The sequence below is a fragment of the Alosa sapidissima genome, chromosome 16 (assembly GCF_018492685.1).
Source record: "Alosa sapidissima isolate fAloSap1 chromosome 16, fAloSap1.pri, whole genome shotgun sequence".
Classification (NCBI taxonomy): Eukaryota; Metazoa; Chordata; class Actinopteri; order Clupeiformes; family Clupeidae; genus Alosa; species Alosa sapidissima.
This window is the reverse complement of record NC_055972.1, coordinates 26,462,917-26,477,909: the sequence shown is the minus strand read 5'-3', so window position 1 is coordinate 26,477,909 and position 14,993 is coordinate 26,462,917. Positions and strand designations below refer to the sequence as shown.

At 45.2% G+C, this 14,993-nt stretch overlaps 1 protein-coding gene across 7 annotated transcripts in view; it reads left to right on the top strand.

Moving 5' to 3' along the window:
- macrod2 (mono-ADP ribosylhydrolase 2) overlaps window positions 1-14,993 on the top strand; it is a 497,711-nt gene that overhangs the window by 376,831 nt on the left and 105,887 nt on the right. For all 7 annotated transcript variants that reach the window (XR_006023267.1, XR_006023266.1, XM_042065451.1 and 4 more), the window contains exon 8: window positions 2,161-2,234. Coding sequence is in view for 5 of the 7 variants with exons in the window: in XM_042065451.1 (XP_041921385.1) it covers window positions 2,161-2,234 (74 nt within the window). In the remaining 2 variants the exon portion in view is untranslated. The remainder of the gene's footprint in view (window positions 1-2,160; window positions 2,235-14,993) is intronic.

Genomic DNA, 14,993 nt, shown 5'->3' with positions numbered 1-14,993 from the left:
ACTGTTTGTTTTCAGTCGCTGGATGAGGACAACCTTAGGTGTGTGTGTGCGTACAAAAATGAGCAGACAATAATCGCTTTAGTAGGCAGTGTACACATATCTATCAAACCATCAGAAGGGCCTTCATGCATTGTAGAATGTGTTGGGTTTGAAACGTTCGAGAACCCATGTACAGAGGCTATTAATTTGAAGGCCCATTGAAACTAAAATAAATAGGTCTAAAAATGGGCTATTGTGTGTGTGACTGTTCAGTACTGTTCATATTGGCATTTTAAAAAGCAGACTTAAAAGTAACTCAAAAGTTACTTTCTCTAGTAACTAATTACTTTTGATATACAGTAATTGGTAAGGTAATTCAATTTCTTTTGAAAGAAGTAACTAGTACCTGTAACTAATTACTAATTTTCAGTAACTTGCCCAACACTCTCATTTTTTAGGGTAAGATTGTCAAGGCCAGACCCAATAAGACTCCCCTTCTCCCAAAAAATAATTTCTCTCTGGAGCTGCACAAATTTCATAGGTGATCTATTTTGATGTCAAAAAGGTAACTCAGCTGAAAGGTTGGAGTTGTTTGCTGGGAAATGTTTATATCAGAAATGAAAGGTGCAGGGGAATTCACTGCTATGTGTTTGCTACCTTTGAAACAGATATTCAGCCCACTACACATTAAACTTGATCTCAGCCCTTGATCTCAGTAGAGCTGATCTCTAGCTGTGCGTGTGTGTGTGCGTGTGTGTGTGTGCGTGCGGTGTGTGTGTGTGTGTGTGTGTGTGTGTGCTTGTGCGCGTGTGTGTCAGCGGAGAATGGTAACGTGAGGGTGAAAGTGAAGGGGAGGAGGGGGTGGATTTGGTGAAGAAAATCAGAGAAGTGTGTGTGTGTGTGTGTGTGTGTTGTGTGTGTGGTGGGGTTGTGGTGAGAGAAAAAGTGAATGTTGTAGTATGACTTGAGGCTCCTCTACTCAAGATTCTTCAAATTGTTTGCTGTTGAAAGATAGCAACGGGACCTTGATGAAAGTTTGCTGAGGGCCGAGTGAGGCTGCGCTCTGTGCTCTTCTCTCTTCTCTCTTCTCTCCGCCTGATGACCAGGCCAGACCACAAGCATTCTCAGTGGCCCAGCTTGACAGCAGATGATCTAGGAATCCGCATCCAGGCAAGAGCTCTCAGCTCTTATCAAATATTAATCCACCTCCCAATCAGTGTTTCCCTCTCTCTCTCTCTCTCTCTCCTCTCTCTCTCTCTCTCTCCTCTCTTCTCTCTCTCTCTCTCTCTCTCTCTCTCTCATGATCGATGCACTGAGTTAAAGCGGAGATGCCGCCTCTCATTCTGGCATAACTGCAGTGATTTATATGGCCGTTAGTAATGCCATTCCTTACCCATCCTGTTCAATATGTCAGTGCTTCCCCCATTGGCATTTACAGGGTTGACGGAGGACAGTGTAAGAGATCATGTTGTGCTGACTAAATGGGCCGTTTAAATTTCTAATCTTTGGCATGAGGATGAAATTTAAAAACACTAAAATATTGTACGATGTTGCAGCTTCAGAAGTTGGACTGAAATGTGCTGCCTGTTATCATGAAGTTGGTGATCAAGGGTCAAACCAGTGGAGGTTGGTTGTCTGGGTTTTGGAGCAACAGCCACCATTAGGCTTCTGAAGAGAGTGACCCCAGCTGGACCCCCAAGGGTATCGGTACAACACAGCCGATCTGATACGCCTGCAGTTGGCCTGCCTTAGCAGAGGATGTCTTATGATTAAAAGGCCCAAACACACGATGAGGGCCGAGGTACTTAGCAGAGGATTGTCTTATGATTGAAAGGCCCAAACACACGATGAGGCCGAGGTACACAGTATAACAAATAACAGCCGCTGACTGTGGCAAAGTGTCTCCTTAGAAATCTGGACTCTGGTCCCATCACAACAGCAACTTGTTTAGTGTGAAGGACCCTCTACAGATGCAAGGGATCATAACATCTTGTCCCATGTAGTGAAACAAAATGTTAATATTTGCACTCTCTCTTTCCTCAGAGTGTGATCAAAAACTGACTATCAAACAATGATCATCAAATAATGTTGATGAGTGATTGAGTTTTGCTGTGATGATACATGGTTTTAATATTTGGTTTTTGATGTTTGCATTTACCTGTGCCCCATTTCTGTTTGAAGGTTTTCCCAATGAGCCTGCTGCGGAGATCGCCTTAAAAACAGTCAGATCCTGGATCAGGAGGAACAGAGATGAGGTCAGTGTGGTTGTTTTTCTCTTATGTTCTCTCCAAAACTACCACTGCAGAACTCGGGGGGGGGGGGGGGGGGGGGGGGGGGGGGGGGGGGGCGCCATATCAACGTGATGTAAAAGATGGAATTTTCATCCCACTGGGCATTCCTTCTGGAACATTCGGCTCTTAACTCAGAACACATGGTCATCACAGAGTCTCTGCTGCCGCACACACGCTTTTCAGCACCATACATGTGACCCCAGTCTGTGGTCTCTGCCAAGGAAAAACTCAACACTCTGGTCACCCTGTTGTCTGTCAAAACGAGAATCCCAGAGGCAGGAATGCAGCCACTCTGACAAAAACCTCAAGCCAAAATGTATTCATGCTTCAGCTGATTGCTCATCGGATCTATCCGTGTCCACCAAGCATGGCAAATTAGATTGCAATCTGACTTAAATCAGTTCTTAAATGCTCTCTTGATTCTGAAATTGGTCTATGTTTGGAGAGCACTTCAAGCCCGCTAGCCGTAGGGAAAAGACACCCCGTCGGATTAAATAAAATGCAGCTAATTTCTAAATGGAATAAGTGATTATGATGCCTTTTTTAAACAACCAGGCGTGCAAAATGCCAAGCCATGTTTACAGCCCGGCTTGGTAATTAAATCTGTAAGTTATAATGGTTCCTTGCCATCTCTGTAATTCACAGAAGGCAACAAGGACCTTAGCCACATGGAAAAATAGTGGAGCTAGCGGAGTGTTTATTGCCGGCTAGATGAGCTTGCCTTGAAGATGAATGGCAGGGTATGGTGATTACCAAGCTTTTATCGAATGTCGGAAGCGTCCAACCTCAATTCACTATCTCCTGGTGTGCTGTTTAGCATAATGCAGGTACACTCCATTTGCAATCCTTTCAACAATGTTTATTTGTAAGTGGCTGGCTTTTTCTTTTCTTGTGCGTTGTACCGATTAAATAAAGTGGCTACACCGCATATGACAATGATATTAGAACATGTTGCGCAAGAGCCCTGTAGCTGTGGGCTCCCAAAGAAAAAGCATAACAGTGAATTTGATTTCTTCTGCCCTTCAGTGCTGGTGCACAGGACAGTTTCATTTGTTGTGATCGTTATGTGAAAGTAAAACGCAGCAGTGCCCGAAGCCTGCAAACGAAGTACGGGGGGGCGGATTAATTACTGGATGTATCAGTGAGAGAGAGGCAGTGCCACAACACCTCCTCCAGCGGGGGATTTAGATCTCAGAAAACAAAGCTGCACGAATAACCCACTGGCAATGGACTACCTGTCCTTCAAGACAGAACAGAGCGGGAGATTGGGTGTATGGATGGATTTAATCACGTTCTCATTATCTGCGGACAATAGGCATTTTATTGTATTGTTTGTTGTTGTGTGCGTGGAGAACGACGAAGCCGAGGGGCCTGGTTTCATTTCGAGCATCTGCAATAAGGTTCTTTTTTTCTCCAGCTGTGCTGTCTCAGAGACGGCTCAATAAGAATTAGCCCATAGATCTACCGAAGGTGGGAAAAACAGTGCTCTCTAGGTTTGCTGTAAGAAGGAAAATGAGATGTAATTTTGGGGGTTATTATTTCTTCCATTGCGAGAGATGCGCTTAGAGTGAGGTCTCCCATGGAACATCCATCAAAGAGACACCGTGCCTTGGAGGGCTGTTCTATTGACAGAAGCTCTGTTGTTGCATGCAGACAAGTTTGATATATCCTTTCGTCTATTGCTGGAGAAAAAAATGCCCTCTGAAACACAAAAACAAAAACAGCTTCTCTCCTAAAAAACTAAAAACAAATAAACAAACCCAAGCCATAGATGTATTGCCAAGATTACTCATGGTCTATGCCAAATGGGGAGAATATGCTTTATTTGTTCTCATGGTTTTTCCATCATAAATTATGACTGGGGTTATGCAGGAATTCTGTTGTGAATACGATCTTCCTACTCGTACAGTAGATAGCCCAGGATGTTTTAGGTACTTTTTCAGGGCAGTCATGACCATATATATATATATATATACGTATGTCTAACTGTCCTGACATGTTTAACAGATGCCTTATATATGAAAAATGTCATTTCAGAAACACTTCAGATACGGGGACGGCCTTTTTGTCAGCTACATCAACAAAGCAAAGAAATAAAACAATTAGAATGCAAATGCAGAAACTATTTCACACTGTACACTGTACACTGTGCACTGTTTTATGGTTTATTTGCTTTGCCAACAAAGAACAATCCAAAATGTAAAATGATACGCACCTCAAAGGAAATGTTGATGGGTCTCTAAATTAATAAACGGTGCTTGAATGATGCTGCTCTGTGCGAATTCGACCCAGGCCTCTCCACAGTTCAATATTTGGCAGATTTCCACAACCCCGGAGATAAATTTAAAGTTCAAACGCGCACAACAGCACGATAGTGTTTAAAAAGTAAGAGGGAGCAAAACGCTCCCCGTAGACGAGCCCAGAAGCGCTTCAAAGATCAGTCTCCAGAGCTGGAGCGCCGTCTGGCAGAGAGAGGGAAAGGTCAAACCCAGTCCAATATGCCCTGTTGGCCCCCTCGCGGTACTGGACATAGCTGAGGGTTGCCTCTGCCTCTCTCAATTTATTAAAACATTAAAAAATAAAAATGAAAATGATTGACCAAAAATTCTTGTGGTGGAGCCTCACTGTTGGCCCGGTGACTGTGTCTAAGCCTTGTGAGTCATTCCTCCCTCCCACCCTGCCTGTGGGTTCAGATAAGGCCCTCACAGACTAGTGCTGCTGGTTTGGACGCCATCAGGGGGTTGCAGACATGCATTTCTGAAACTCGGCACACACTAAAACCATTGTAATCCATTCTCTCTCTCTTTCTTTCTTTTTCTCTCTCTCTCTCTCTCTCTCTCTCTCTCTCTCTCTCTCTCTCTCTCTCTCTCTCTCTCTCTCAAACTCAAATCTCAAATCAGCCTTCATTAGCTCAGCATATTATTGTCTAGGGCATTTTTTCCAGCACTTTATCCCTTTATAGATCCCTGCATGCTATCAAATCGTAAAGTGAATATTTACGCCCCTTAAGTGTTTCAAGACGTAAAGCCACACGCTGTAAGCCTTGTGAGATGGCTTATCAATAGGCCACGTTAGAGTTGCCTTGTAAACGAAAGCGTAAGCTTTCAGCCTCTTTAAAATGCCCACGTTTATATGTGTAATAGATCACTCTTTTCAGCCGGACTGCCCGTGTTCAGTACGTGGCGACCTGTGATTGTGATTGATGACTGACCGTTAACCTTCAGAAGCGGTGCCTGTTTGCATGGGGGGGTTGACCATGGCCCCGTCAGCGTGCGGCTGCTGAAGTGAGCGGCGTGTCGAGGGAAGGGGTCACGACTTCCCCCGCAGCGAAACACGGGGACGTCCGCGGAAGCCGGGCCACAGAAACAGCACGAGATCAGCTGAACCGTTCCAGAAAGAAAATTCCCCACACGTTGACAGCAAGACGAATCTTGGAAGGGAAAAAAAAACCCCCTGAGATATAAACAAACAAACGGAAATACTGTGCGGGGAAATCCATTGAGATAGTGTGCTTGCTTGCAGTTCTTCTTGTTCTTGCTGTGTTCTGTCGCTGTCTGTGATGTGCACATCAGGAGACCACCTAGAGAGGGATGGAGAACAAGCAGCAGTAGCACCACCTTCATCTGCAGCACACACACACACACACACACACACACACAAATAATCTGGCTGGAGAGCAGACAGTGTGGTGCGTGAGACATGGGACTGCTCTATTACGCCACAGTGGAGTGCTGCGGTGATGAATTGGCCCATGCAGCGAGCTGGCAGCCGATCGGACACATGTACAAGAGCAGGCATCTTTCTCTCCCTCACCAGGATGACCTGAGTGACACCAGCCCCCCTCTAACCCCCCTCCCCTCTCCCCCGGCAATACCACACACACACACACACACACACACACACACACACACACAAGCTTGTACACATACTCGCACACATACTGGCATACACACCCAATCACATACAATCATACACTGATGCAGACACACACACATACCAACTTGCACAAAGCCAGCTACTCTTGGCACCCTAATAGAATCTTTCTCTGTCCCCCTGCAACATTCGAGCAAGCAGCAGCAGACCCCCCCCCCCCAAGCACCCATGTCTTGGCACCGCTGGAGACCAGAATGGACAGGGCCGACGCAAGAGAGGCGGCAGGCAACAAAGTGGGTCGCGTGGCCGAATGTAACGGAGGGGCCCTGGAGAATGTGAGATTGATTAGACGCGAGTTTATCTCTCCGTCCAGCCCGGCCGCGCCGCCGGTGAACTTGCAGGCCACACAAAAGGCCCTAATGCCCGGCATGAAATGCGCTCTGAAAAGCATTCGCTGAGGGGAGGGAGGGGACACGAAGGGGAGAGGATGGGAGGGGGGGGGGGTTACGTTTCCATTGTGTGGGGAGAGTAAGCAGCCCAGAAGCATTGGTGGTCAGCCGAGGCGCGGGCATTCATCTGGCAGTGTCCACAGCGCTGACACGCTCCCCCAAGGCTGAGAGGATCAGAGAGGGGAATAAGATCATCATGTGCATGGACAATCGCAGACACAATGTACTGTAACAAGTGAAAAGAGATGCATAGTATTATAACCATATCGCTGGCTCCAAAATACTGTATGCTCACCAGAGTGCTGGACTTTAAGACAAGGCTGGCGATTTTCCTGAAAGGACCAGTGATTGTCAGTGCCGTGCTCAAAATTGAAATGGCTCTGAACCATGAAAGGCCCGATCACAATCAGTCTCTCTCTCACTCCCCCCCCCCCCCCCCCCCCCCAGTCATGCATATATGGCAACCACTCTGCAGCTCCTCCGAGCTAGATCACTCCTTTATTTCTCATTTTCAGATCTCATATAGACTCATTTAGCCTTACACTGGTTTAATCTGTCCGTGAGAAATGCACTGTGACACTTTATTTGGCCGCCGCAGATCTGTTCGCAATCTGCCGACTGTTTAATAAAGCGTTCTGGAGCCGTGGTCCCGGCAGCCCATGTCACTGCCAGACGCTGAGGACATTAAACAGATTGGCTCGGTGCTAACTCTCAGCCACCCCCCCACCCCCGGCTCAAGGAAAAGCACCTTGCAAAAGTTGTCCCAGGCAATGATATATGTGGACTGCTACACTGTGATTCTCACTATGTGTCGTTGTGCTGCTATTTGTTTATGTGTATTTCTCTTACACCATCTGTTATGTGTGACACATGGTAACAAATGGTCTCGCTCCAGAGAGCATGGGAATAGCAGTCAATCTCCACTAAGATTGAGCAGCAAATGCAAATAATTGTTTTGATGGGCGGCTTCCCTTGCTCCCTGTAAATATTATTGTGGAGAGGTATGTCTGTTTTTGCCAGGCGGGGACTGGAATATGACAGGAGGAAGACATTTCATTGTCATTTATATGAGTAAGATGGATGGTCTATCTACCATTTTGAGTTTTGTTATGATGCATCTGGTAAAAGTTTGCAAGCAGTAGAAAATAGTAGCATTATATAAACAGCAAGGATGGTGTTGAATTACAGTTATAGCAGGAGGAGTTGGCTATTGTAGTGTGTGATTTTGAAAGCCTGTAATTGGAGCATGTGCTACAGTAGGGCCTGGGTCAGTGTTAAGATCTGGAGCAGTCCCTCCACATCTCCCTCTCTTAGATCGCAATCAGCGTTGGGAGTGACCCATGGAGGCCCCCATGCCACTGATGGTTTGTAAGACTGGCATATCATTCAAAGGGTGTGGTGGTCTTTTGAAATGCTCCACTCCCAACCACCACCACCACCACCCTGCTTGCCCCTGCCTCCTTTGAAGCTAGCCGAGAGTCATGCGGACAGGCGTGGAGACAGGGGTTGCAGGCATGACTAAACACACAACACGACACACACACGCATGAGATCTCACTCCAGACGCGCTCTCCGCTTTCACTCTCGCCTGCTCTCTCTCTCTCTCTCTCTCTCTCTCTCTCTCTCTCTCTCTCTCTCTCTCTCTCTCTCTCTCTCCTCTCTCTCTCTCTCACCACGTGTCACCATGATGGAGGAGATGCAGGATGCCAAGCGTAGGAAGGAGGGATGGAGGAAGGTGGGGAGTGAGGGAGGGAGGGAGGGAGGGAGGGAGGGATGGAGAGAAAGCCACTGGAGACCCTGCCAAACCCTCGGCCCCGGCCCGTTTGCTTCCAATCAGAGCAGCAGTGCTGACGCAGGCCTTTGCTTGGCCCTGGCCGCCACTGAGCATATCTCATTCCACTGGCAAGCACATGATCCATTCTCCGCCATGGGGAAAGTCATGACCTGTTTGTCTATCACTGCTCCTTCAGGTTGGCATCAGCCCGGCTTCACACAGAGCTTTGATTTCTTGTCTGCGATGGTGAATGGTGACATCGCTGTGTTCATGTCAAGAGATTATAGCCTAGATATGTATTAAAAATAAACAGCCAGTACTGTTTATTTGAATATAAAATGGGCAGGCAAAATGCATGGAGATCTTTTTAAGATTCACTATAAAAGGTGAAAAGGACCGTTATCATTAGCATCTTCCCTGTGAAAAGAGATTAGTGTAAGCCAACCAGCATAAAAAGATCTGCATAAGTGCTATTAAATTATGATATATTATGAGCATGCGTATGTTAATTAACCTTGATTGTTTCATACTGTATGTTCCTGTCATTTAAAATCAACTACTTAATTAGCCCGTCAGTGTTCAATAACCTATATTTAACCACGACAAAAACTCCAATTTAGATCACAAAGACAGGACGGTAGCTACTACAAAGACTCTGGCAGTGACACTAAAAACACACACACACACAAAGCTACGGCCTCTTTTAATTAAACATGAGATTAAATGAACAGATATAAACGTCTGAGCACTGATGTTGATGAATTCCAACTTAATCCTCTGATTATTATTATTTATTTATTTTTTCAACCATAAAAATCAATATTTGTGAAGCCTGACAGCTTGTTAAGATAAAAATGTATTAGGAAGAAATGCTAATATTAAGCACAATTTCTGACTGAGGTGTGTCTGGAGATAAGCAGCCGTTTGAATGATTGTGTTGGGTGTTTCTTTTACTCTAATTTCACCTCAGTTGTGATGATCAGGGGGTCTAGCTCCATTATCGCCTGGAGGAAGTGATTATCCTCTGCAGATGTTCCCTCACTGAAAATTAGCTTGTCTTTATTATATTTCTTTCACAACCAAATTGCCATCCACTATATGGCATTGTTGAAAACAATGTTCTAAGCACCGAGCCTTTTGTGATGCTTTTTTGGAGAGGTCAGAGCTTTCATGAATGCACGTCTGCATTTGGAGCCTCCTGTCAAGCTCACAGTCAAGCAGTCAAATTAGCGTTAAACACCCTGACTAGCCTAAAGTGGCCTCAAACTGCTAGAGTCACACTCATTCAACACAGATGTATTGGAGACACTGAAAGGCACCGAAATAAAGCCTCTGACAAAAGCTTCACAGATGGTGTCAGTTGAGTGCCAAATGTTTTTATGAATGCGATTCAGAACAATTGTAATCTAAAGTTTAGGTGAATGTTTTATTTATTTATTTATTTTTCCGGTAAAGTTATCTTTCCTCGTCTTTGTTTCCTTGTCGTCTGTTCATTAATTAAAGGAGCGCACCACCTTCTTATCCCCTGACAGTGACAGACTGATATTAACCTTTAAAGCCACGTTTAACCTTTAGAAGGAGACAAAGCTCCCAGACGCTATTGTCTCTCAACATAACCCCCTGTGCAGGCTTCATCCAAACCACAATAGTGTTTCCAAATCCCTGAGACTGTTGTTATTATTGTTTTTTATGTTGGGTATCTGAAGCACACCAGGTTTTCTCAAACATTGGATGGATGAAGTTTTTTTTAATTTTTTGGCTGGATGCTGGCTCTCCAAGCCACAGCCAGTCAGACACTCTCCTGCTGAGAGGTGTCCTCGATGTGCCGCTGTCTCCGTCTCTGTCCCAGACGCCCCTCTTCAGGCCCTCCCTGTTGAAACAAGCTATCTTAATGACATGCTAATTGATTTAGCTCTGCACCGATAGCCGCCGCACTGCCAAGGTACGATAAAGCCGATGTGGAGAGAGGGCTCAGGGTTCAGACAGACCGGGGGGGCGGGGGGTGTAGTCTCTTCTTCTGCCGCTTTAGAACCACTTATTTCAGCTGTCCACTCATTTCCTACATTGGTCACTAGGCCCTTTCATGCGAACGAAAAGCTCGTGCTTTGAGTTAATGAGAGGAGCTGACCCGCCCAGTCGACCCGTCCTGCCGAGCGTGCGGCGCGCAAAAGGCCCCTCGTTTGAAACAATAGAGAGCACACACACACGTCCTCCAAACACACACACACACACTGCTGCCTTCTCTGCTGCTGCCGCCAATGCCTGGCCATTTATCACGGGGATTAATTATGCCCACTATCTGTGGCTCGCAGGAGAGCAGAGATTATGAAAAATGTAATGACCACTTTGCCTTTCTCCGAGATGCTTGTATTAATATGGATTAAGCCATAAAACTCTCCACTTGACGCATTCGTCGTCAGCAGTTCTGCCCTGTGTAAAGAGATTGCTTGTGTAGAAGATTTGCCGTGGCTCTCGAGTGACAGGGATTATTTTAAAAATAGAATATAGTCGGAAGTCGCCAAAGCACATCAGTGATCTCTTGTTGTGTTTAAATTTGACCCTTATGTGTGCAGTTATGTAATATAAAGTGACGCTTTCGCAGTCATTGACTGCTATGAGAAAAAAGTGGGCTTAAAGGCATGCAACGGCATCATCACACACACACACACACAGGAGTTTTGATTTCATTCGCTGCAAAAAGCAGGGAACGCTCCTTCTATTTGAATTTCAAAAAATTCAGAGAGAAAATTTGAGTGAATGGATACACTTCATGCAACGTCCCCTCATTTACTTCTACTGAAAAGGTTGCGGACGCCCCACGACTTTAGATTAGGCGGTGGGGGGCAGGTGGCTGGGGCTGGGGGGGGGGGGGGGGGGGGGGGGGGGCATGCTGTGGGCCTGAGGGAGGGCTGCCAATCTCACGCTTTTGAATTTTTCTCCGTATTTACCTAACAAGCCTTGGCCTTTGACGCTGCCATGAAAGGAAAGGGTAGCGCTCTCTGTGCCAAAGTTGTCCTTTCGCAGGCTGTTTGCGTAACCTTTTCCAAAGTGGCATTTTCTTCCCGTCGCCGCCATATTAATCCGGCATAATGGAGAGGAAATGAACCCTTCAACTTGGTAACAAGCGTATGACTGCATGCACCACATCTGCTCATCGTCATGGTTACAGATGCCGTAAGTAAAGCTACGTTAGCTTTTTCGCTAACTTCTACAAGACTAAACCACAACAGGATATTACCTCTTTGAGGAAGTGGTGTGGGCAAATACAAATGGGTTGGCAAGTATCGATGCCCAACACTTAAACAAATTTACTTATTTATTAATGTAGCCAAAACATGAAGAATCTTCACCACCTACAGCTTGACGATCTCAGAAGAGTCCCAGAGTAATTCTTCTCTATACAACTATTTCCATCATAGACATATGATCTGAAGACAGTTTAGTTTGTGCAGTCCAAAAATGTCTCACCCACAGCATCATTAACATGATCCGCACTGATGAGTTTGGACAGACGGGCCTCAGTCATGGCCCCCTCAGTGTGCGTATTGTGGACTCACTTTGGCCTGCGAAGTGGTGAGTTAGGGCTTTGGAGCGCTGAATCGGAGGCGATTACCCACTGCGTCTGATCCTCCAGGCTCTGGCGTCAGATCAGGCAGCGAAAGAGAGAGAAGTGTATCTTTGCACCATCACAAAGAAGATAACCTCAACCTCAAAGCTCAGCTCCAGGCTATGTCACGTTTGAAAGTCAATGTTTTTTCTTTTGGTGCATAAATTACTTGGCTTACCAGCTCTCCTCATCCTGAAGTTATTGCCAAAAATAGAGGTGAAAACAGGGCTGCATGTTGGGTCAGTTTTTGTTTTACGTCATGACTGTTTCATCTAAAATACCCGATGGTATACATAAAATTCCTTTTGTGCGCCAGCTTTGGTTGTTTTGTTTTTTGTTGCTTTTCTTCTCCTTTCAAACTTTCCTTTTGAGAAGCTCAAGAATTCTTTTTAGACTCTTGGTCTCTACTAGAACTACAGTATTTTGTTCACAGGAGATACTTTCCTCATGAAATAGAAGGCGCCATTGTCCAAGCCCTGATTTGTTATGGATCAGACCGGTGCCATAGTCTTTACTATAAATATTTATCAATCACCTGTAATTGTTACCTTAAAATTCTAACGATAAAAACGATATACAAAGAATAAAGATTTAAGGCAAGCATCTGCCCGTGAGAAAGTAATGAGAAAAAATAGCCCTGTGTCTGGTCAGTATTGTTTTAAAATATACATGTAAGCTCCTCCTCCTCTCTCTTAACACTGGTTCAGTGGAAAGAAGATCTGAGTAGCTTAAACTCTGATCTAAGAGACGGGAAAAGGGTGTTTAATTGCTTTAAAACGCCATAAAAATAATAATTTCACAAAAAGATTAAGGGTGTCCATATGAAAGAAGATCTCTTCTGATAGTAGTCGGTACTTCATTTTGACCTTTTCTTTCCCTGTGCCGATTTCAACCACCATGCGCATATTACAGTTATAAAATAAATGGTAAAGACCATACTTTTCCGAGAGTAAATTTGCTGAATACTTGAGCCCAGTTAATTAACATCATTGCTCATTTTTGTGCGCTTCTGTCTATGAAACCCAACATCACGGTACTGTGAATATACATCTCATCTCTCTCTCTCTCTCTCTCTCTCTCTCTCTCTCTCTCTCTCTCTCTCTCTCTCTCCTCGTTCTCTCTCTCTCTCTCTCTCTCTCTCTCTCCTCTTTCTCTCTCTCACCCACACACACACACACACACACACATACACTTCTCTCTGTCATCAGTGGCCTACACAAAATTGTTGTGCTCTGTAGATAAAAACTTAACATCCCACTCTTCATGGTTTGAGCTCTCGTGTAAATAAACATGTCATGTACTGGTATATTAGTCAGATGATCAGGAATGCAGCCCCCTGTGTGTTAGAAGGTGCTGTTATGAATGTTGCATTGAGGTGTGAACACGCAGTGAAATTGATACCACATGCACTCTGTTTGGATACAGCTGTTGAATGTTACATGCATTGGGTGAAGTCCCTTGGATTACATGATATTTTTCAGTGCGTTTGACCCCCAGGCTGTTTTTGAATCAAAACAAACTTCAAAAAAGCTTCCCTCCTTTACCTTGTGCAATCTGCCTCAGAGGAGCCAGATGAGTTTTTTCTCACAGGAACCTTTATAGGGCTTGTGTGCCTTTTGGGTTTGTGTGTGAGTCAGGGGGTGTGTGTGTGTGTGTGTGTGTGTGTGTGTGTGTGTGTATGTGTGAGAGAGAGAGAGAGAAACAGAGAGAGTATGTGGGTGTATGAGTCTCCATGTGCGTGTGTGTGTGCGTGAGCAAGCAAGAGAGAGGGAAAAAGAGTGAGTATATGTAGGTGTATAAGTGTGGGTGTGTGTGTATGCGTGAGCGAGAGACAGAGAGAAACAGAGAGGGTGTGTAAATGTGGGTGTATGAGTGTCCAGGTGTGTGCGTGTGTGCGTGCGTGCGCGCGTGTGTGTGTGTGTGGGAGGTCAGAGTGAATAAGATGACCCTGCTGCGGAGGCAGGTGGTCCAGAGGCGGGCAGCACCTGCTTGGGGAGAGGTCAGCCTCCTCGTCTGAACCCCCATTCTTCCCCTTCACCTTGGGTTTCAGCCAGATACCACTCTCACTCTCTCATCCTCTCTCTCTCTCTCTCTCTCTCTCTCTCTCTCTCTCTTCTTACTCTCTCCTCTCTCTCACTCTTTCTCTCTCTTACTCTCACTCTCTCTCTCTCTGTCTCTCTCATTGTCTTCCTTTCTCTTCTCTACCTCTCTCTCCTTTCACCTTTTCTCTTTCCCTCTCTTTCCCTCTCCTCCCCCTCTCTCTATTGACTCCACAAAGTCATAAAGTTGGCAACAACTTTCCCTTTTCCTTGCAAAAAAAAAAAAAACCCCACAAACAGCCCAGATTGTTATTAGGAGTTGTTGGAGGAGATTAAGAGGAGATTCACCTCATTTTTAAAGCACGTCATGCCTGCATCGATTTCGGTTTTGCTTATTTAAAACCTCATTGGAGATAATGTCCCTGTTCCCTCTGAGGCACACAGTGCAGTTGGAGCCACCTGGGGGCCTCAGTAATAACACTGTTAGCTCGCTCTTTCGTATTTGACCCTAACATTCATCAAACTCCCGCTCAGCCAATATCACTCTGTCAGATGGCACCGAGTGGCATTTTATCACCAGGGACAGCACCGGGTCTCTCCTATTGTTATCGCATACGCCAATCTTTTTTTTTTTTTACCTGTTGCTGCTCCAAGTGTTCTATCTATAGATAGAAAATATTTTCAAATCAGTGTTATCAATCTGATGTGAGCGCTTCCCAGCTGACCTTGTGGTCCTGTCATTTAGCATCCACTTACATTAAAAGTGTAATAATTTATCCCTTAAAATATATCATATGTATTCCATTTCTAAGCCATCGAGGCTGCGACAGAAGTTTTTTTTTTTTTTTTTTTTTTGCTCTGCTCAGTGCAGAGTGATACTGACAGAATGAGTACTTGACATTCTCTCTTTCTCTCACTCTCTCTCTCTCACTCTCTCTTTCCCTCTCTCTCTCTCTGCTCCTCCTGATTTGTCATTCAGCA